This window comes from Excalfactoria chinensis, unplaced genomic scaffold, assembly GCF_039878825.1.
Source record: "Excalfactoria chinensis isolate bCotChi1 unplaced genomic scaffold, bCotChi1.hap2 Scaffold_68, whole genome shotgun sequence".
NCBI lineage: Eukaryota > Metazoa > Chordata > Aves > Galliformes > Phasianidae > Excalfactoria > Excalfactoria chinensis.
Genome location: NW_027315710.1, coordinates 682,943 through 706,450, shown reverse-complemented (window position 1 = coordinate 706,450; position 23,508 = coordinate 682,943). Strand labels below are relative to the sequence as shown.

Here is a 23,508-nt window from a genome sequence, read left to right as displayed (position 1 = left end):
TGGGGCTGAAGGTGGGTGCCCAGGGCTGTCCTGCAGAGCAGGGTCCCTGCTGTGCCCCAGGGGCTGTGTGCCGGCTATGGGACTCTGCCGCCTGCCAGGCTCAGCACTCAGCCTGCCCGGGGAGCTGCCCAGGGTGCTGCGGGGAGACGTGTGGGGGGAAGGAGCCCCTCGGCAGGGCTTGAGTTGCCACAGCTGCTGCCTGGGGCAGGGGATCACAGCTCCTCTGCACAACTGAATGTTTCTGGGGGTACTTTCCAAGTGGACAGTCAAGGCAGGGATTTTTTTCTTTCCTGTACTGAGGGAAGGAAAAAAGGATTGGAGGCAGAAATCTAAAAGTGGATCTCACTGCTCTGAGAATTTTTCTTCCATACATTGGATGTTTTTCTATCCATCACACGTGATTTGCTTTCAGTCTCTCCTGTCTAGTACGGTGGAACCAGTTGTAATTATTCTCATACTCTGAAGACATGAATAATTCACATATCCTGCCAACAGGCAGCTTTTTCAAAGAGAGATTGAAGGTAACGGAGGCTGGGGTTGGGTGCTATAAGAGCATTTGAAGAAAAGACAACAGCATAAACCATATGAAAATATCCAGACAGATGGGATAAGATCAGAAAATCAAAGGAAGTTTAAAGCTTCAAATGCTTCTTCTACTTAAGCAAGGCTAAACTTCATGAAATGAAATGCAAGTACATGTGCTAAAGGAACATTATCGTACGAGAATCAACATATTTCATAGCACAGCAGAAGGAGTGTGTCTGAGAAGGGTCTGGACTTGTCACTATCTTCTGCACTCTGAGCAGGACTCCAAACCCAGGAACAGCAGATGCCCAACAGCAGCTCCATCAGCGAGTTCCTCCTGCTGCCGTTGGCAGACACGCGGCAGCTGCAGCTCCTGCACTTCTGGCTCTTGCTGGGCATCTACCTGGCTGCCCTCCTGGGCAACGGCCTCATCAGCACAGCCGTAGCCTGCGACCAGCGCCTGCACACCCCCATGTACTTGTTTCTCCTCAACCTGGCCCTCCTCGACCTGGGCTGCATCTCCACCACTCTCCCCAAAGCCGTGGCCAACGCCCTCTGGGACACCAGGGCCATCTCCTACGCAGGATGTGCTGCACAGCTCTTTTTCTTTGTCTTCTTCATGTCAGCAGAGTATTTCCTTCTCACCATCATGTCCTATGACCGCTACGTTGCCATCTGCAAGCCCCTGCACTACGGGACCTTGATGGACAGCAGAGCTTGTGCCACCATGGCAGCAGCTGCCTGGGGCGCTGGGGTTTTCTATTCCTTGCTGCACACTGCCAGTACGTTTTCACTGCCTCTCTGCCAAGGCAATGTTGTCAACCAGTTTTTCTGTGAAATCCCCCAGATCCTCAAGCTCTCCTGCTCAGAATCAAACCTCAGGGAAGTTGTCCTTATCATTTTTAGTGCAAATTTATCTTTTGGCTGCTTTGTTTTCATGGTTGTGTCCTATGTGCAGATCTTCCTTGCCGTGCTGAGGATGCCCTCTGAGCAGGGACGGCACAAAGCCTTCTCCACGTGCCTCCCTCATCTGGCCGTGGTCTCCCTGTTTCTCATCCTTGGCTTTTTTGCCTACCTGAACCCCCCTCCATTTCCTCCCCACTCCTGGATCTGACAGTGGCTCTTCTGTATGCAGTGGTTCCTCCAACACTGAACCCTATTATCTACAGCATGAGGAACAGGGAGATTAAGCACGCTCTCAGGAACGTGTTATAATATGCATTATTCCAGCTTTCATAAAGTGCACATCTTCCTCACATGATTCCCAGTGAGTGTTCTTTTTTGTTTTAAGCATCTTTGATTGTTTGATTGTGTGTGATATGGCAACCCAGAAAAAAATAATGTTGTTGAACTTACAAATAAAATTTTATTTAACTTCTTTCCCACCTACTTTCCATTTTCTCACTCCAAGAGCTCATGTAAACATGGAACCTGATTCCCTGAATTGGTTAAAAGATTCCTTAAAAATCTTTCATAATAGACTTTTCCTTATCTCTTTTCTCTTTCTGAATTGACTGGGTCTGGGTGAGGTACAGCCACAGACAGCAGCACAACGTGCTCCTTTCAGTCCTGCTCTATTTACAGTGCCACAGTGCTCTCAAGTCCTCATTTGTGCAGGCCTGAAGGTCTTGTGTGTCTCACGACAGTCCTGTTGTCTCTACAGCAGCACTCTGGGGCTGCAGTCAGTAGCCGGCAATATGAACGGCTGTGTCAGAGCTGGTCTCCTTGCTGGCACTGCTGTAACAAGAGGGCCCCTTCAGAGCAGGGCCAGAGAACTGGAGGCCTCTTCCAAAGCTGGTGTAAGGAATGTACCTCAGGAGCTGCTCCCTGAGAAGACCTCGAGATCTTCTGGTGCTCTTCACTGAGTGACAGGGACAGTTTCAAGAGTCTAAATGAGATCTGTAAGGGACTCAGGACAGTGCTGTGCTTTAGAATTTGTGAGTTGAAGTAAAGCTACTTACTGAGACAGAGAATAAAAATGCGTAATCATTATGACAAGTACATGTATATTTGTATTTGCACACACATACATGTTATATATATGGTATATTTTCACATATAGACAATATATGCTGTTGCAAACATATATGCATAGGTACTAATATGTATGCATACAAGTTTGCAACTCCAGGACCTGTGGCAGGGGTTTTGACAGCCACAGGGTTCACTGTAGGAGCTGTAGCAGCCGCTGGGCTGTTGCAGGAGCGCATCTCATTGCCATATCTGAAATCACCACAGAACCAGTGACAGAATTTGGGGCAGCCACTGGGCGGATTCGAAGGTTTAGAGCAACCACATGGCTGTACCTGCTGGCACAGCGCACCTCCTCTGGGAGGAATTTGTTTCATTGTTCTATAGCAGTACTTGGAACAGCTACAAGACCTGTTGCAGAGTGACCACAGATCTCATTATGAAGGGAGGAGTGACAGCGGGATCTGTCCCAGATCTTGGAGCAACTGCAGGATGTGCAGCAAAAACTTGGAGTTCCTGCAGGGTTTGTGCCAGGAGTTGCAGATGCTGCAGCACTGTCAGCAGATCCAGCTCTCTTCCCCTTGAGGATGCTGAAGAGTGTTGAACACAGCTCAGTAGGTGTGGGCCAGGCCCTGGCACACTGCAGTCATCTGTGCCTCTATGGGATTACCAGGCCCACATCAGACCTTCCCCCATATTCTACCATTTTCTCAGGATTCTGCAGTTGTTCGGAGATGAAGCTCCAAAGCCCTGGGTTGTGCCCACAGCTCCAGGCAGCTGCCCAGACCATCCCACAACCCCTGCCATGCAAAGCTGTCTCACATTGGGGCAGATCTCTCAGTGATATTCTTGATTAATTGTTTAATCTGAGACATAACCTGAAACACATTAACGACACACAAAACCCAAAGATGATTGCAGATCTGAATGTGCACAAAAATTCACTTTGTCAGCTGCCTATTTTATCATGATATAAACCAAGGTCAAACAGCATAGCAAAATAAATACCCGAATCCAGCCCCCAGAGTTGACAAACAATGCAGCAGGGAAAACAAGCAGCAAGCAAGGAGCTGTGCAATGCAGCTTCATGAGAAGACTCAACAAGATCCACAAATAGAGAAACAATCAGCACCATGGCCAGCAAATTCTCCAGCTCATACAAAGCTCTGTGTTAACTCGCTCTGGACAAATGTGCTGTTATCTCAACCCTTGGAGCCCCTCATCGGGCACCAAATTGATGGTGGTTGTTTAACCCAGCAGTTGACTCAGCAGCACACAGTGCTTTGTGCACTGCCCAGTTCCCAGTGGGATGGGGAAGAAATCAACTGGGGAAAAAAAGTACAACTTGTGAGTTGAAATGAAGCTATTTACTAAGAGAGATGAAAGGAGAGGTGTAATTGTCGTGAATATATATCCAGATATATGGTATAGTACATTACAACTGATGCACACGCACATGCACAGCATCACCAGACTGATGCCCAGCTGGCTCCTGAGCAGGAGAAGAGACTGAAATGATCTCCCACCCCTTTCAATACTCCTTCTGCTTGTTGACAGATGGTGAGGAAAGTCCCTTTGGCCTCTTTAAGTCACATGTCCTCAGTCTGTTCCCCCCAGTTCCTTGAGCACTCCACTGACCATGGCACTGGCTCTGTACAACACTGCTTAGAAGCAGCTGTAAACATCAGAGTGTTATCAATGCTTTTCTCCTAGAACCAAAACACTGCACCATAGCAGACAGTCTGAGGAAAACAATTCCATCCCAGCTGTAACTCAGCTACCTGCCTGTCCCCCTCCTCTTGTTCTTCCTGATCAGGAAGCAAGGAACAGAATCTGCTGCTCTCCTCTCTGAGCCCTTTCCATCAGTTCTCAGCTGGCTTCTCTGCCATCCCCAGGCAGAACTCAGTGCACTCTCACTGAGGGCAGCAGCATTTCCTCATCTTCCTTGGCTATCTGTCATAAGGAGTCCGTACCACATTTGCTACAATCCAGAGGTGGGAACCATCCCACAATGTCTCTGTGAGCCAAACCAGACCCTAGGCCTGCAAATGCACAGAGATTTGGAGCTCACTGAGTGAATGTTTGTGGTCTTCTCATTGGTGTAAAGACTCTTCAGAAAGCATCCCATTCCAGAAGCATGATTTGATATCGCCTGTCTGGGCCTCACATCTACACCATGGTACTGGTGTTCAGAAGGTGGCATGCAGGTACGAGACCCATTCTGGGGCTCACAGTTGTCCAGTGAGCACTGACACTACCAAGGCATGGCTTTCCTGAAGGTCCTCAGCTGCATTTGTTGGCTGGCTGGGGGTGTGTTGGAGGCCCCACGGAAACGCCATTCAAACGTGAGCCCAGAACAAAGAAAGGTGTCACCAGTGTGAGAATGAAGGTGTGTCACAGCTTTCAAATGCCTTAAGCTCTAGAATTTACAATAGATGGGGAACAGAGAAAGATCTGTCTCTCCTTTGGTGAGCTCATCCATTTAGTCAGCTGAATAACTCTGTGCTATCAGGTGCCCATTACTCGAAGATCTGATGTCATTTAGGATGGCCAAGAATACTCCCATGCCTCATCTGACTTCTAGCTGATGCTCAGGAAGGAGGTGACTCTCTTAGATGTCATCTACCACAGCTTGCTGGCACTGCTAAACACATCTATGAGCACCACGGGCACCTTCTGCCCATCAAGTGTCCGTGTGTGAGCAACTAACTTCCAGCTGAAGAAAGACCAAGGATTCAGACCAGGGGCTCAGACAATACAGGCAACCCCTTGTTATCAGGTGATCCAAAGCAAGAGGAGTCCTATTTCCCGTGGGTCTCTGGGGAAGTGAATCTGATTTCAACCCCAATATTTTACATCTGGAGATGAGACACCTGCACTGATTGCCTCTGCTGAATGACAGCTCTTCAAAGGGGAAGTCACACAGAGTCACAGAATCATTGAATGACCCACGTTGGACGGGAACACAATGATTATGAAGCTTCAACCCCCCTGCCTGGCAGGGCCACCAAACTTCCACATTTACTAGATCATGTTGCCCAGAGTCCCATCCAACCTGGCCTTGAACACCTCCAAGGACGGGGCATCCACAACCTCCCTGGGCAGCCTGTTCCAGGACCTCACCACTCTCCTAGTAAAGAACTTCCCCCTTACATCCAACCCAAATCTTCCCTCTTTCAACTTAAAACCATTTCCCCTTGTCCTGCTATTGTCAGCACTTTCCAAGAGATTACTCCCCTCCTGGTTATAGGTTCCCTTCAGTGTGGGAATACAACAAAAGCTGTTCAGAGCAGCAGCTGTGGAGCAAGATAAACAGCACTTCAGGTACTGAAAGGAATTCAGAGGGTCCCTGTCCTTGTCTGTGTGTCTTTTGTTTTAAGGCCCAGGAGGAGAGTGTTGCTGCAACGCTAAGGAACTGTGTTAATTGAATGGCAAACCAGCTATGCTAACCCCCTATGTTCTGCACATCCACAGCTGAGGGTCATACAAGACAGACACAGTGTTTAGAGTTGAATGCCAGTTTAACATTGTGCAGCAAAATCTTATATACTGTGACACATGAGCACGACAAGTACCACTGACCCATATGTCCCACCCATGTGTCCGCCCCCTGGTGCATGCAGGCACCACCTGCAACACTGTAGCCCACCAGGTACGGACCAGCGCTGCCTACCAGTGCCCTGCAGCGCTCCCCACAAAGAGCGTTCCCGATGAGGCATTTGCACTTCTGCTAAGCAAACACGATCTGTTAACAAAGTTATATAGTAAAAGAGTAAATCTCAAAGTTAAATGTTAGGAATGTGGGCCCATAACCAAGTAGGATGTGTGGTTATGATAAGGGAAGAACATCCTGCATAATAAAAAGAACACAGCCCAAGAAGCCGGCCAGAACCAGACTACTTCAGTTAAATATGATGGGGTAAAAAGGACAGAGTGAGAAAGATTCTGAGCCTTTGCAAAGAAGACATCTGACTTCATTCCCACTACCACAAGAGCAAGACCCCATCTACAAACAGCTCATGTGCTAGAGGGAGGGGCAGAATGTAATTAAGTTCCTGTAAAATAAGGAATAAGAAGGTAAGTTCCAGGAAATTTGTTTAATATGTATCAGCTTGGCTTTCAAATATGTAACACTTCTGCTTTCTGGTGTGCAAGATAGGAGTGATCCCCCTTGCACCCGGTGCCCAAAAATATATTACCTGCTTTATAACCTATATCCGGGTTATAGAGTTTGCTTCCACAAATCAAAGCCATGCTTCTGGCATCTGTCTATCCACTGGTAAATAACTGATCTGACATCCAAGTGCATTTAGCAGAGATGAACCTCCTGTCTATCAGGAGCTTTCAGCCCTGGAGCCCCAGGGAAATCTCCAGGAGAAGTAGTGAGGAAGAGAAACTCAAATCCTCGGGTGTGCTGAGCTGGGCCAGGCTCCTGGGACACAGGGAGCTGATACAAGTGGGCAGAGCTGCAGAGAGACAGCTGTGCCCAGGAGCAGCTCTTGTGCACAGCACAGCCTGCAGGTGACAGAAGGAGAGGGGAGAAAGAGGAGGGAGCTTCCAAGATGTGTACGGTGTGAGCAGGCTGTGAACTAACTGCAGGAGCATTGCTCACAGATCATGACACGGTAAGTCTCACTGCATAAGGGTATGGGACTCTGCCGCCTGCCAGGCTCAGCACTCAGCCTGCCCGGGGAGCTGCCCAGGGCGCTGAGGGGAGATGTGTGGGGGGAAGGAGCCCCCCAGCAGGGCTTGTGCTGCCACAGCTGCTGCCTGGGGCAGGGGATCACAGCTCCACTGCACAGCAGGATGTTTGTGAGGGTGCTTTGCAAGAGGTGAGCCAAGGCAGGGATTTTCCATTTCTTGTTCTCAGTGAAAGCAGAAATGATTGGAGGCAGAAATCTAAAAGGGGCTGACAACTTTGAACACAGCTCAGAGTCTCCCCAGTATTTCTCCAATCAGTTGGCTGTTTTGTGAACAGCCACACAAGTTGTGCTTTCAACCTTTCCTACCTAAAAAAGTACAGTCAGCTTAAGTTATAGTTGTTTTCTGCAGGCATTAATAGGTCACTTGTCCTGCAAAAAGGCTGATTCCTCTAAGACAAATTGAAGTGCACAGAGGCTGTGGCTGGGGTCTTGAAGAGCAGCTTCAGAAAAGATGAAAATATCCAGGATGCTGGGGTATGTTTAGGAAATGAGAAGACAGTAAGAGATCTCCAATCTTCTACTCCTTAAGGGATGGTGAAGCTCATCATAGTATATACAGGATATGGAGTTAAATAATTATTTTTCTAAGGGAAAAGAAAACTTATATAGTATAGTAGGAGTATCTCTGAAAATGGTCTAGACATTTCCTTATCTTCTGCTCTCTGAACAGGACTCCCAGCCCAGGAAGATCAGATGTCCAACAGCAGCTCCATCAGGTTGTGCTTTCAGACTCTCCTTCCTGAAAGGATACGATCAGTTTCTGTTCTCTTCGTTTTCTGCAGACATTAATTGTTAACTTGTCCTGCAAACAGTCTGATTTCTCTAAGACAGTTTGAAGTGCACAGATACTGGGGTAGGGGTCTCGAAGAGCAGCTGCAGTAAAGAGGAAACTATCCAGGAGGCTGGGATATGATTAGGAAATTAGCAGAAGGAAAGTGCTTCTTAATCTTCTACTCCTTAAGAGATGGTGAATCTCATGAAAATAAATACAAGTTCTGGAATTAAATGGTCATTTTCCAAAGGGAAAGTAAAAAAGTATAGTATAGCAGGAGGAGTGTCTCTGAGAATGGTCTGAACTTCTCATTAACTTCCGCACTCTGAGCAGGACTCCAAGCCCAGGAACAGCAGATGCCCAACAGCAGCTCCATCAGCGAGTTCCTCCTGCTGCCGTTGGCAGACACGCGGCAGCTGCAGCTCCTGCACTTCTGGCTCTTGCTGGGCATCTACCTGGCTGCCCTCCTGGGCAACGGCCTCATCAGCACAGCCGTAGCCTGCGACCGCCGCCTGCACACCCCCATGTACTTCTTCCTGCTCAACCTGGCCCTCCTCGACCTGGGCTGCATCTCCACCACTCTCCCCAAAGCCATGGCCAACGCCCTCTGGGACACCAGGGCCATCTCCTACGCAGGATGTGCTGCACAAATCTTCTTCTTTGTCTTCCTCATCTCAGCAGAGTATTCCCTTCTCACCATCATGTCCTATGACCGCTACGTTGCCATCTGCAAGCCCCTGCACTACGGGACCTTGATGGACAGCAGAGCTTGTGCCACCATGGCAGCAGCTGCCTGGGGCGCTGGGCTTCTCAATTCCCTGCTGCACACTGCCAGTATGTTTTTACTGCCTCTCTGCCAAGGCAATGTTGTCAACCAGTTTTTCTGTGAAATCCCCCAGATTCTAAAGCTCGCCTGCTCTGGCTCCAACCTCAGGGAAGTCGTGTTTCTCATTTTTAATGCCAGTTTAGCCTTTGGCTGCTTTGTTTTCATAGTTGTGTCGTATGTGCAGATCTTCATGGCCGTGCTGAGGATGCCCTCTGAGCAGGGACGGCACAAAGCCTTCTCCACGTGCCTCCCTCACCTGGCTGTGATCTCACTGTTTCTCAGCACTATCCTTTATGCTAATCTGAAGCCCCCCTCTCTCTCCTCTCCATCCATGAACCTGATGCTGGCACTTCTGTACTCGGTGTTGCCTCCAGCAGTGAACCCCCTCATCTACAGCGTGAGGAACAGGGAGGTCAAGGATGCAGTGAGGAAAGTGATTAAGAAATGTGTTTCATAAACACTGAACTGCCCATCTTTTGGAATTCATGACATGTAATGCAGCTTTTTACTGATGAAATCTCTTGCTTTGCTTTGATCATTTTTTATAAATTTAATGTATTAAAACTTATTCTTTATTATTATTATTATTATACTATAATGTTTTTCACTAAAACATCATTACTCAAATCAATTCCTCTTCAGCTTGTATTTTTTAGTGTAGCCCAGACACACTGTTCATAATGAACCTGGCTCTCTGTGAACCCTAACAGAATAAAGGACATGCAGTGACTCTGTCTGTTCTCCTTCTTGTGAGACATTTCTGGAGCTTTCGGGGTCAGATGTTCTCAGAAACCCACAGTCCAGCAGGAATCATGCAGCTGTTCATCTAACTGAGTAGTGCCTTCAGCCTGCTACAGTTGATGGGTCATCCCTGGGCTCCTGGCTGGGGTCTGTTCTTTCAGGCTCACATCTGTCAGTACCGCTGAGAGGCCATCAGCAGCAGCTGGGTTGCACTTTATTTATCAGGTCACTTCTTCTTCATTATCTGTGATACCCTGAACAGAACAAGGTTTTGGATATGGGTGATCATTTCAGAAGCTTCCAAGCTTCCTTCAGGGCTTCTTCCCTTTTGTACACAGAGGTGGTCGCTGCCTCTGGGATGGACTGTGGTAGAGGAATCCTGCAAAATGGTCTGATTAAAGTTACCCAGGTTCCACAGGAGCCATTCTGGAGCACAGGCTGGTAGGTTGAAAACTGCCCCTAATGAGCTAACTGACATGAAGAGGTCAGGAGAATCCTGGAGAATCCAGATGGGAGACTGAGGGGAGGGAAGGGGAGCCTACATTCCATGCTCATAACCTTCTGCACCAGAGAAGGTGACCCACAGTTACCACTGCAGAAACACACCTCCCACTGCCTCCCCCTGCTCACATCCACTGTTTGGTCTCCAGAAACATTCAGCAAGCTTTGGTGAATGTCAACGAGTGAAACCCTTTTCTGCTTGGAGGAATTCAGTGGCACACCTTTTTTTTATGTGCACTTCCATGTCAGATTCCGTTCTGTCAGGCTGCCCCTCTGCTGTCATCTGTAACACGATAGCAGTGTTTAATGGGACGATGATGGGAAGGTCCAACCTCTACAGCCGCACCTCCAATATCTGCCTCTCATCTTACGACCCACGTAATAAGCGAGGAGGCATTACTTTTGAAGCAGCTCATATCACTGAAGGTTGGTGGACATCCCTGAGGCACGGGGTTGGAACTTGGTGATCCTTGGAGTCCCTTCCAACACAAGTCATTCTGTGTTTGATGAATCTCATAAAATATACAATATTGTTAACAGGTAAATTACAGAACATTAGAATTTTTTTTATTTATTTTTTTATTTACAATAGTGACAAAAAATAATAAAAATTTTAAAACTACTGCGATATTTATATTATACTATTATTATATTATGATATATCGTAAGTGCAAATATTGTTTAAATAACCATCACGCAATCAAAGCACAGGACCTTTGGGTCTGTGCACTGCTAAGAGATACTGAAAGCACTTGAATGCCAAAAACCAAAGCAGAACCTAAATATGGCTACTCCAGTTTTCTATGGCATTGAAGTCTGCTTAAAGGACAGGTGGGGATGGAGCATCTCTCTTTGGATGGCTGCACTCTGTGCCATTCCAGGGGAGAAAATACAAATTGGCTGCTGGGCCATTAATGGGTCTGCTTCTAAATGACCTACTGGAACTGAAACAGGTGTCCTGGCTTTGTAATTTTTGCTATTGGTATTCCACATCATAACATCGTGGAGCACACAGAAGAATGACACGTACCTGAGGGTCACACAGTCAGGGAGGGATATACATCACAGAAGTGACTCTTGCTCTCACTGCCTGGCAGTGGGTGTGGGTGTGCTTCCAAGCCCTGCACCTCCAATTTCAAAATGGGTTTCTTAGTCTTCGGAAACCTCTCTCTCTCTCTCTCATTTTACTTGATTTATAACCCTCAGTTTCAATTAGATTGTATGATATTGTGTTATCTTGTATTCCGGTATCATAATTAGTAAAATAAGTTTTCCTCCTTAGATTGTTTACCACTTCTCTGTCTGCTTCCTTTGAGCCCAGCTGCTATCTCCCTACCCCTTTCCTTTTCCCTACCCATTTGTAGGAGGCTGGGGGGCCCACGGACATACTTCGCCCCCTGTCACAGACATAGATTGATCTAGATAACTCAGTGACTGTTTTTGGTTGAGAATGCATGCATAACCATAAGATTTTAATGATGGTTAAAAGTTAGTTAGTAGGGAAGAAAATTAAAAAGGATTTCTGTAAGCCAGAGACTGCAAAAGCAGTGCTACCAAGTTTTTCACTTAGACGTTGGTGAGGTGCTGGCACAGGCTGCCCAGAAACACTGTGCATACCCTGTCCTTACCAGTGTTCATGTTCAGGCTGGGTGGCATCCTGGGCAACCTGACCTAGAGCCTGACCTCACTGTTGGCCGCAGCAGGGGGTTGGAAATAGGTGACCTTTGAAGCCCTGTCTACTGAAAGGCAGCCACATGGTTTCCCCAGAGCCTTCTGTTCTCCAGGCTCAACAAGCCAAAGTAACTCCGTCTCTCTCCAAAGGATACGCTCTTGATGCTGGCCTTACAAGTCATGTTCCTGATGTCCAAGTTCTGTGCCCATCACATGCTAATACTGTGGTACCAATCCAGGGGGTCAACAGTAAGGACACAGACACCAACGTAAGGGATAGGCTTCTTTTACTGCCCATTACAATATCATACAAAAAATAAAGCAGTGTCTGTAGTCAAAAGCAGTAAAGGAAGTAAGTGAGGCAGCGAGCCTAATCATTGCTACATGAGCTCAGTGATTAAGATACATCACCAGCTGACCCAACACTTTCCCATCACTCAGATCCGCAGTCACTGGGGAGCTCCATTTGCAATGACGATATGGAGAACATCTCCCAGCCATGGGGAACATGTACAACAATGCATCCATCCCACGGATGAGGCATCCACATCCACTGTAAGCAGGTCCAGCCTTTATACCACTGAATAAACCAATCTAGGAAGCAGTCTGGGGAAATACCTGGTGCCCACCTTCTCCTCTTGGCTTTCTCCACAAAGCCTGGCCAGGGTTCAAGGAGGCACAAAAAGACTTGTGCTGTCCATGGTGGTGCACCACAGGCTTCTTTGGCAAGACTGTCTGCCCCTCTGCAACATGCTCTTTCCATTACCTAACATGACAGCAATGCCCCCCTTTGGTCAGACCTGCTGTTGTCATGGAAAAGCAGCGTGACAACACACAGGTTCCAGCAGCCCTGGTGATGTCACTTACACTGGGACTTCCTTTGCCTGCCTCGGGGCCGCAGCCTGTGAGTTTTCCCGGCTTCGCACACTAACCAGCCAAAGCCTGCCATGCTGTATGGATGTGGTCCTTCCAGGCAGCAGCTCTGCTGTGTGTGAGCAACTGCCTCCCTGCTGAAGGACTCAGAGCAGGAGCTCACATGCAGGCAACACCTTGTGCACATCTGAACTGAAGCAGAGGGATCCCAGCTCCTGAGGGTCCGTGGGGAGCTGAATCCCATTTCAGCCCCAGGGTTTCCCTCTACGGATGAGACGCCTGCACTGCCTCAGCTGGATCACTGCCCGACACAGGGGAAGACCAACCAGGGGAGCACACTAAACACCCATGATTCTGGAAGGAATAGTCAGAGACTTACTAGTCCAACTGGACTGTCACAACTGTCCAGATGAGATTCACCCAAGAGTGCTGAGGGAACTGGCAGAGGTGATAGCCAAGCTACTTTCCATCATCTATCAGTGCTCTTTGTTGACTGGTGAGGTCCTAGAAGACTGGAGGCTTGTCGCTGTGATTCCCATTTACAAGAAACGTAAGGAGGATCCGGGGAACTGTTAACCTGACCTCGGTTCCAGGGAAGGTTATGGAGCAGATTGTCTTGAGGAACTTCATGTGGCATGTGCGGGACGACTGGGGGATCAGGCCTAGCCAGCATGGGTTCCTGAAGGGCAGGTCCTGTTGGACCAACCTGATCTGCTTCTATGATCTAGTGACCCATCTGATGGATGAGGGAAAGCCTATTGATGTGGCCTACCTAGACTTCAGCAAAGCCTTTGACACTGTCTCCCACATTATTCCCCTGCAGAAGCTGGCAGCCCGTGGTTTGGACGGGTACACTCTTGGCTGGGTAAGGAGCTGGCTGAAGGGCCGGGCCCAGAGAGTGGTGGTGAATGGAGTTAAATCCAGCTGGCGACCGGTCACGAGTGGTGTTCCCCAGGGGTTGGTGCTGGGGCCTGTCCTCTTCAATATCTTTATTGATGACCTTGATGAGGGCATTGAGTGCACCCTCAGTAAGTTCGCAGATGACACTAAATTGGCTGGGAGTGTGGATCAGCCTGGGGGTAGCGAGGCCCTACAGAGGCATCTGGACAGGCTGGAGAGCCGGGCTGAAGCCAATGGGATGAGGTTCAACAAGACCAAATGCCGGGTCCTGCACTTTGGCCACAACAAGCCCAGGCAGCGCTATAGGCTTGGGGCGGAGTGGCTGGAGGACTATGTGGAGGAAATGGAGCTGGGGGTACTGATTGATGCACGGCTGAACATGAGCCGACAGTGTGCCCAGGTGGCCAAGAAGGCCAATGGCATCCTGGCGTGTATCAAGAATGGTGTGGTGAGCAGGACTAAGGAAGTCATCCTGCCCCTGTACTCGGCATTGGTGAGGCCTCACCTCGAGTACTGTGTCCAGTTTTGGGCACCTCAGCACAAGAAAGATATGGAGGTACTGGAGCAGGTCCAGAGAAGGGCAACGAGGCTCGTGAAGGGCTTGGAGAATCAGCCCTACGAGGAGAGACTAAGGAAGCTGGGGCTGTTTAGTCTGAGGAAGAGGAGGCTGAGGGGAGACCTTATTGCCATCTGCCAGTACCTGAAAGGTTCTCACAGTGAGAGTGGGGCAGGTCTCTTCTCACTAGTGACAAGTGACAGGACGAGGGGAAATGGCCTCAAGTTGCGCCAGAGTAAGTTCAGGTTGGACTTTAGGAAACACTTCTTTAAAGAATGGGCAGTTAAACACAGGAATGGACTCCCAGGGAGGTGGTTGAGTCACCGTCACTGGATGTGTTTAAGAGCTGTTTGGATGTGGTGCTCAGGGATAAGATTTAGCAGAGGGTTGTTAGAGTTAGGGTACTATGGTTAGACTGTGGTTGGACTTGATGATCCTCAAAATCTTTTCCAACCTGGGTAATTTTGTGATTCTATGATTCTATGAAGCTTGGCAGCTTCTGACCTGATAACCCATATCCAAGAACTTGTTCTGTGCAGGGTCTCACAAGGAATGAGCAAGAGGGGACCTGACAACCAATGTGCAAACCAGCTGCTGCTTCTGGCCTCTCAGAGGCACTGGCAGATGTGAGCCTGAAAGCACAGACCCCAGACAGGAGCCCAGGGATGGCCCGTCAGCTGTTGCAGGCTGAAGCCACTGCACAGATTGATGAACAGCTGCATGTTTCCTGATGGACTGTGGGTTTCTGAGACCATCCAACCCTGACAGCTCCAAAAGAAGGAGGACAGACAGAGTCACTGCATGTCCTTTATTTTGTTCAGGATCAGAGAGAATCTGGTTCATTATTTAGAGTATTAGTGGGCTAATGTACAAAGGAACAAGCAGAATCGGAAGTGACTTGAGTAATGATGTTTTGGTGAATAACATTACAGTATTTTAAAAAAATGAGTAAGAATAAATAACACACAAAATGGTGCAATGAAAACAAAACAAAACAAAACAAAATACACACACACACACACACACAAAAAAAAAAAAACAACAAAAAAAAAATTAAAGAGAGCATAATTTAGTAAAAAGCTGCATTACAAGACAATAATACCAAAAAATGGCCACTTCACTGCTTTTGAAACACATTTGGTCATCACTTTCCTCACTGCATCCTTGACTTCCCTGTTCCTCATGCTGTAGATGAGGGGGTTCATTGCTGGAGGCACCACTGAGTACAGAACTGCCACCATCAGGTCCATGGATGGGGAAGAGATGGAGGGAGGCTTCAGGTAGGCATAAAAGCCAGTGATGACAAATAGGGAGACCACGGCCAGGTGAGGGAGGCACGTGGAGAAGGCTTTGTGCCGTGCCTGCTCAGAGGGCATCCTCAGCACGGCCATGAAGATCTGCACATACGACACAACTATGAAAACAAAGCAGCCAAATGCTAAACTGGCACTAAAAATGAGAAACAAAACTTCCCTGAGGTAGGAGCCTGAGCAGGAGAGCTTGAGAATCTGGGGGACTTCACAGAAAAACTGGTTGACAACATTGCCTTGGCAGAGAGGCAGTGACAATGTACTGGCAGTGTGTAGCAGGGAATTGAGAAGCCCAGCACCCCAGGCAGCTGCTGCCATGGTGGCACAAGCTCTGCTGTCCATCAAGGTCCCGTAGTGCAGGGGCTTGCAGATGGCAACGTAGCGGTCATAGGACATGATGGTGAGAAGGGAATACTCTGCTGTGATGAAGAAGGCAAAGAAAAATAGCTGTGCAGCACATCCTGTGTAGGAGATGGCCCTGGTGTCCCAGAGGGCGTTGGCCATGGCTTTGGGGAGAGTGGTGGAGATGCAGCCCAGGTCGAGGAGGGCCAGGTTGAGCAGGAAGAAGTACATGGGGGTGTGCAGGCGGCGGTCGCAGGCTACGGCTGTGCTGATGAGACCGTTGCCCAGGAGGGCAGCCAGGTAGATGCCCAGCAAGAGCCAGAAGTGCAGGAGCTGCAGCTGCTGCGTGTCTGCCAACGGCAGCAGGAGGAACTCGCTGATGGAGCTGCTGTTGGGCATCTGCTGTTGCTGGGCTTGGAGTCCTGCTCACAGTGCAGAAGACAACGACAAGTTCAGATCATTCTCAGATACACTCCTCCTGCTATACTATAATAATTTTCCTTTTCCTTTGGAAAATGTTCACTTTACTCCAGAACTTGAAGTTATTTTCATGAATTTCACCATCCCCTAAAGAGTAGAATATTAGGGAGCTCTTACTTTCTTCTCATTTCCTAATTATATTACAGCCACCTGGATAGTTTCCTCTTTCCTGCAGCTGCTCTTCAAGACCCCAGCCCCAGCATCTTTCCACTTCAAATCATCTCATAGAAATCAGCCTGTTTGCTGGAGAAGTGAACTAATTATGTCTGCAGAAAACAACTATCACTGAAACTGACTTTATCCTTTTAGGAAGGAGAGGCTGAAAGCACAACCTGTGTGACTGTCCACAAAATCACCAATGCATGGGGAGCTCCTAAAACTGGAGAGTCTCAGAGCTGTGTACAAAGTTGACAGCCCCTATTAGATTTCTGCCCTGAATCCTCATCCCTTCCCTCAGAACAGGAAATGGAAAATCCCTGCCTTGGCTCTCCTCTGGCAAAGCACGCTTACAAACATTTTGTTGTGCAGTGGAGCTGTGATCCCTCTGCCCCAGCCAGCAGCTGTGGCAGCAGAAACCCTGCCGGGGATCTCCTTCCCCCCACACGTCTCCCCCTGCACAGCAGGGACCTGCTCTGCAGGACAGCCCTGGGCACCCGCCTGCATCCTCGGCTGCACAGCCTGCAGCTGTGCTGGGACACGCAGCCCTCAGGGCTGTGCTCTGATGCTGCACCACGGAAGCCCTCAGCTGGAGCAGAAGGCTTTTTCCACAGTAAAGAAACATGCAGTGCCTGCAGCCTGATCTGCTACAAAATATCCCAGTACAAAATGTCCCCTCTATGAAAAGCAGCTCATGTCTGCAGTGAAGCTTACCTTGTCGTGATCTGTCAGCAGTGCTCCTGCAATGAGCTCAAAGCCTGCTCACTGTGTACACATCCTGCAATCTCTCTCCCTTTCTCTCCTCTCCTTCTGTCACCTGCAGGCTGTGCTGTGCACAAGAGCTGCTCCTGGGCACAGTTTTACCTCTACAGCACCACCTACTTTTATGAGCTCCCTGTGTCCCAGGAGCCCAGCCCAGCTCAACAGCAGAGGATGTCATCTTTATCCTTCCCACTCGTCTCCCCTGGGTTGTCCCTGCGTCTTCATGGTCAACAGCTCCTGAAAGACAACAGCATCATGACTGTGCTTTGAAATCTGATGAATTAAACACCAGATTTCTAGCGGTCAGTGACTAATTCCAGACCTGTGGTGAGTCCTCCCAGAGAGTGTTTGCTGAAACTAAAAGGGCACACAGACAAGGACACAATAGCATAGAATCATAGAATCACCAAGGTTGGCAAAGACCTACAAGATCATCCAGTCCAGCTGTTCACCTATCACCAATAGCTCCCACTAATCCATGTCCTTCAACACAGTATCCATTCATTCCTTGAACACCTCCAGGGTCCGTGAATCCACCACACCCCTGGGAAGTCCATTCCACGTCCCAAAGTGCAGGACTCGGCATTTGGTCTTGTTGAACCTCATCCCATTGGCTTCAGCTGAGCTCTTCAGCCTGTCCAGATCCCTCTGTAGGGACTTTCTACTCCCAGGCAGATCCACACTCTCAGCCAATTTGGTGTCATCTGCGAACTTACTGAGGGTGCACTCAATGCCCTCATCCAGGTCATCAATAAAGATGTTGAAGAGGACAGGTCCCAGCAATGACCCCTGGGGAACACCAGCTATGTGCACAGGTAGGCGGGCAGGCAGGACATGAATATCTGCATAGAAGGAGACTCCACAACCCAATTGGTCAGCCTGTTTCAGTGCTCAGTCACCCTTACCATAATGAAGTTCTTGCACACAATTTTGCAGTATTTCCTATGCTCCAGTTCCTGCCATTTCCCCTTTTTCCTGTCTCCACACATTGCTGATATGAGTCTGGCCTCACCACTTTGTTCCCCAAACCTCAGAAATTTATAGACCTGGATCAGGTCCCCTCTCAGCCTTCTTTTTTCAAGGCTAAACAGACCCAGCTCACTTAGCCTTTCTCCATAGGGGAGATGCTCCACGCCCTTCACCAACATTTGTGGCCCTCTGCAGGGGTGCTTCCAAGAGGTCCGTGTCTTTTTTGTAGTGGGAAGCCCAGAACTGGAAACAGTGCTCCAGATAAGGTCTCACCAGGGCAGAGTAGAGGATCACCTCCCTTGACATGCTGGACACACTCTTTTTAATGCACCCCAGAATGCCATTGGCCTTTTTGGCCATGAGGGCACACTGCTGGCTCTTGGCCAACCAGGACACCCAGGTCCTTCTCTGCAGAGTTCCTCTCCAGCAGCTCTTCCCCCAGCCTGTCCTGGTGCATGCAATTATTCCTCCCTAGGTGCAAGACTCTACACTTGCTTTTGTTAAACCTGATCTGGTTTCTTACTGCCCAGCACTCCAGCCTGTCCAGGTCTCGCTGAATGGCAGCAGAGCATTCAGGCATGTCAGCCAATCCTCCCAACCTCCTATCATCAGCAAACTTGATGTTGGTGGCCTCTATTCCCTTGTCAAGTTTGCTGATGAAGATGTTGAACAAGACTGGACCCAGCCCTGACCCCTGGGGAACACCGCTAGTTACAATTCACCAAACAGACTCTGCACCGCCAACAATGACACTGTGTGCTCTGCCGGTCAGCCAGTTCTCAACCCACCTCACTATCCACTCATCTATCCCACACTTCCTCAGCTTTGTTCTATGGATGTCATGGGGAACAGTACCAAATGCCTTGCTGAAATCAAGGTAGATGACATCCACCGCTCTCGCCCCATTTACAAGGCCAGTGAAAATGTCATAGAAGGCTACCAGGTTGGTCGAGCACGACCTCCCCTTGGTGGACACATGCTGACTACTCCTGATAACCTCCCTTTCTTCCAGCTGTCTGGAGATGGCATCCAGCACAAGCTGTTCCACCACATTTCAAGGGACAGAGGTGAAGCTGCCTGGCCTATAATTACCTCCATCTTGCTTCATGCGCTCTTTGAAGACCGGAGTGACACTGGCTATCCTCCAGTCTTCAGGCACCTCTCCCATTCTCCAAGACCTCTCGAAGATTATAGAGAGCGGCTGTCACTTCTTCCAGCTCCCTCAGCACCCGTAGATGCACTGCATCCGGTCCCATGGATTTATGAACATTGGTATGGCCTAGGTGCTCATGGACCACCTCATCCCTGACTAAAGACAAGTCTTCCATTCCCCAGACCCTCCCACTAAGCTTAAGGGCCTGGGATTCCTGAGAGATTTTTCACTGCAGACAGAAGCAAAGAAGGCCTTTGGTATCACCACCTTCTCAGCATCCCCTGTCACCAGACCATGCCTCTCACTTAGCAGGGGACCCACAGTTTCCCTAGTCTTCCTTTTACTCTTAACATACTTTAAAAAGCACTTTTTATTATCCTATTTAATGAGTGTCAACCCATTTATGTAATACTATGTTCTGCTTGTGAGAAAGTGTGTGGGGGAGGTGGGCCAGTCAGTGCTGGTTCTGCATTGAGGTGCTTATAACTGAATAATACAGACTGTTAATGGAAAGATATATGGCATTAAGGGTCTTATGGGAACTGAAGAACTGTACTGTTTGACAAACTGTTTTGATGGTATAAGAAAGTGTAATTGTTAATGGCTAATGGAAGTGTACTTGAGGGTATGTGGAACTGTAAATGAGGGTACAAAGTTATTCATTTCTATCTTTGTCTTCAAATCACTTTTTCACTTTCACTGACATTAATGAACATCACTCAGACATTGTGCTTTAAAAAAAAAAAAAAAAGAGAGAGAGAGAAAGAGAAAAAGAAAAAGGAAGAGAAGAAGAAAAAGGAAAAGAAGAAAAAGAAAAATGATAGATATGAAAGGATAGATAGAGTCACAGTGAAGGATTTGACAACACTGTCCATCAGACGTTGGAGTGATGGAGAAAATTTGAGTAATCCCCTTGAAAGTCAGAAATCAGACAGATAATTGGGAGGTATCTGACTGAACAAAGAGCAAGGGATGAAGAAATCTGGAGGGCAGTGGCAGGAGCATGCGTCTAGATGGCCTGCTGAAAACATGGCCTTAACCACAGACATTTATTTAGGAGATCTGGAGTCACCTGGAGGATGAGGGACATGAAATAGGCAGCAGGGAAGCACAGCGGTGGACACCGGGCTTTAGTCACAGGGCATTGGCACTGGCACTGCTGTCTGTGTCCCTGAACATGAAGGCATATGAGGAGGCTCAGGGAAACCTTATTGCTTTCAGTAACTTTCTGAAGGGAGGTTGTAGTGAGCTGGGGGTCAGCCTCTTCTCTCGTATCTTTAGTCATAGGAGTAGAGGGAATGGTTAGAATCTGCAGTAGGGGAGATACAGGCCAGACATTAGGAAGTATTACTTCTCGGAAAGGGTGGTCAGGCACTGGAATGGACTGCCCAGGGATGTGCAGGAATCACCAATTCTGAAGGCATTCAAGGAATGACTGGATGTTGTGTTGAGGGACATGGTTTACTGGGAGCTATTGGTAATAGGTGAACAGTTGGACTGGATGATCCTACAGGTCTTTTCCAGCCCTGGTGATTCAACGGTTCTAGGATTGAAGTTAATCAAATGAAGCAAATGCCTCCCAAGGGAAGTGAGGCATGCCAGGAGCTACAGCCCTGTGGTCACTCCAACCCCTCCAATGACCCCAGTGGCTGCTCCAACTTCAGTGACAGGTCCTGTGGTGATTCCAGCTCTGGCAATGAGCTCTGCAATTGCTCCAAATCCTGCAACAGCCCATCAGCCCCTTCAGCTCCTACAGTGAGCTTGAGGCTGTTAAAAGCCCTGCAACAGGTCCTGGATTTGAAAATATTTATTCATATAAATTATTATCTATGCATATATGTTTGCAAATGAATGTATTGTACATATGTAGTAATATAATATATTTTTAGATGTATAAATATATTTGTCATAATTGTTATACTTTTTCTTTTTAACTCAATGCATATAATTTAAACCACAAAACAGAGTGTCCCCGTTTTGAGTACTGTCTTGAGTCTGTCCCCGTCACTTAGTGAAGAGCACCAGAATATCTCGAGGTCTTCTCAGGGAGCAGCTCCTGAGGTACATTCCTTACACCAGCTTTGGAAGAGGCCTCCAGTTCTCTGGTCCTGCTCTGAAGGGGCCCTCTTGTTATGGCAGTGCCAGCAAGGAGACCAGCTCTGACACAGCTGTTTATACTGCCGGCTACTGACTGCAGCCCTGGAGTGCTGCTGGAGAGACAACAGGACTGTCGTGAGACACACAAGACCTTCAGGCCAGCACAAATGAGAGGACTTATTAAGAGCACTGTGGCAGTGTAAAGAGAGCAGAACTGAAAAGAGCACGTTGTGCTGCTGTCTGTGGCTGTAACTCAACCAGATCCAGACAAAGTAGGAAGAGAGAAGAGATAAGGAAAAGTCTATTTTGAAAGTGTTTGAAGGAATCTTATAACCTATTCAGGGAATCAGGTTCCATGTTTGCATGAAATCTTGGAGTGAGAAAATGGAAATTATGTCGGAAAGAAGTGAAATAATATTTTATTTATAAGTCCAATAACATTTCTTCGCGGATTTCTATATAACATACATTCAAACAATCAAAGATGCATAAAACATAAAGAACCATCACAGGGAACCTGAGACAAAGATGTGCACTTCATTGTAACTGAAATAATGCATATTGCAACACCTTGCTGAGAGCGTGCTTGATCTCCCTGTTCCTCATGCTGTAGATAATCGGGTTCAGTGTTGGAGGAACCACTGAATACAGAAGTGCCACTGACAGATCCAGGAGTGGGGAGGAAATGGAGGGAGGCTTCAGGTAAGCAAAAAAGGCAGTGATGACAAATAGGGAGACCACGGCCAGGTGAGGGAGGCACGTGGAGAAGGCTTTGTGCCGTCCCTGCTCAGAGGGCATCCTCAGCACGGCAAGGAAGATCTGCACATAGGACACTACTATGAAAACAAAGCAGCCAAAGAATAAACTGGCACTAAAAATGACAAGAACAAGTTCTCTGAGGTAGGAGCCTGGGCAGGAGAGCTTGAGGAATTGGGGTATTTCACAGAAAAACTGGTTGACAACATTGCCTTGGCAGAGAGGCAGTGAAAACGTACTGGCAGTGTGCAGCAGGGAATTGAGAACCCCAGCGCCCCAGGCAACTGCTGCCATGGTGGCACAAGCTCTGCTGTCCATCAAGGTCCCGTAGTGCAGGGGCTTGCAGATGGCAACGTAGCGGTCATAGGACATGATGGTGAGAAGGGAAAACTCTGCTGAGATGAAGAAGAGAAAGAAAAAGAGCTGTGCAGCACATCCTGCATAGGAGATGGCCCTGGTGTCCCAGAGGGCGTTGGCCATGGCTTTGGGGAGAGTGGTGGAGATGCAGCCCAGGTCGAGGAGGGCCAGGTTGAGCAGGAAGAAGTACATGGGGGTGTGCAGGCGGCGGTCGCAGGCTACGGCTGTGCTGATGAGGCCGTTGCCCAGGAGGGCAGCCAGGTAGATGCCCAGCAAGAGCCAGAAGAGCAGGAGCTGCAGCTGCCGCGTGTCTGCCAACGGCAGCAGGAGGAACTCGCTGATGGAGCTGCTGTTGGGCATCTGCTGTTCCTGGGCTTGGAGACCTGCTCAGAGTGCAGAAGATAGTGACAAGTCCAGACACTTCTCAGACACACTCCTCCTTCTGTAATATGATATGATTTTATTCTCCTACAATAGTGTACATTTAGCACCACAACTTGCATTTAATTTCATGTATTTCAGCATTCTATAAGCAGAAGATATATGGAACTCTAACCTTCCTCTTATTTTCTTATCATATCCCGTCTCCCTGGATATTTTCTTCTGTTTCATGTCTCATATCTTTACCCCAACTGCTTTTAGATCCCCAAACCCAGCCTCTGTGCCGTTCAACTTCAGTTTGAAAAAGCTGCTTGTTCGCAGGTTAAGTGAATGATTCATTTCTACTGAAAATGATGATAATTTCAATTGGTTCCATCCTTTGAGAAAGAGGAGACTGACAGCTCATCTTGTGTGACTGTTCAGAAAACAAGCACTTGACTGAAGATAAGTTCTCAGAGCTGTGACAGTCCCTATGAGATTTCTGCCTCCGATCATTTCTGCCTTCCCTCAGAACAGGAAATGGGAAATCCCTGCCTTGTCTCTCCTCTCACAAAGTACCCTCACAAACATCCTGCTGTGCAGTGGAGCTGTGATCCCCCTGCCCCAGGCAGCAGCTGTGGCAGCAGAAGCCCTGCCGGGGGCTCCTTCCCCCCACACATTTCCCTCTGAACAGCAGGGACCCTGCTCTGCACAACAGCCCTGGGCG

General features: G+C 48.3%; 3 protein-coding genes across 3 annotated transcripts; 1 reads left to right on the top strand and 2 right to left on the bottom strand.

Annotated features, from left to right (window-relative positions):
- Positions 1-829: 829 nt before the first annotated feature.
- LOC140265109 (olfactory receptor 14J1-like) lies at positions 830-9,254 on the top strand. Its single transcript, XM_072360991.1, has 2 exons — positions 830-1,465; positions 8,328-9,254. The coding sequence occupies exons 1-2, from the start codon at positions 830-832 to the stop codon at positions 9,252-9,254; spliced, it is 1,563 nt and encodes a 520-aa protein (XP_072217092.1).
- A 5,870-nt stretch (positions 9,255-15,124) lies between these two features.
- Positions 15,125-16,090, bottom strand: LOC140265108 (olfactory receptor 14C36-like). Its single transcript, XM_072360989.1, has one exon. The coding sequence runs from the start codon at positions 16,088-16,090 to the stop codon at positions 15,125-15,127; it is 966 nt and encodes a 321-aa protein (XP_072217090.1).
- Positions 16,091-21,845: 5,755 nt separating this feature from the next.
- On the bottom strand, positions 21,846-22,613 carry LOC140265107 (olfactory receptor 14J1-like). The gene has a single exon (XM_072360988.1). The coding sequence runs from the start codon at positions 22,611-22,613 to the stop codon at positions 21,846-21,848; it is 768 nt and encodes a 255-aa protein (XP_072217089.1).
- Positions 22,614-23,508: the final 895 nt, after the last annotated feature.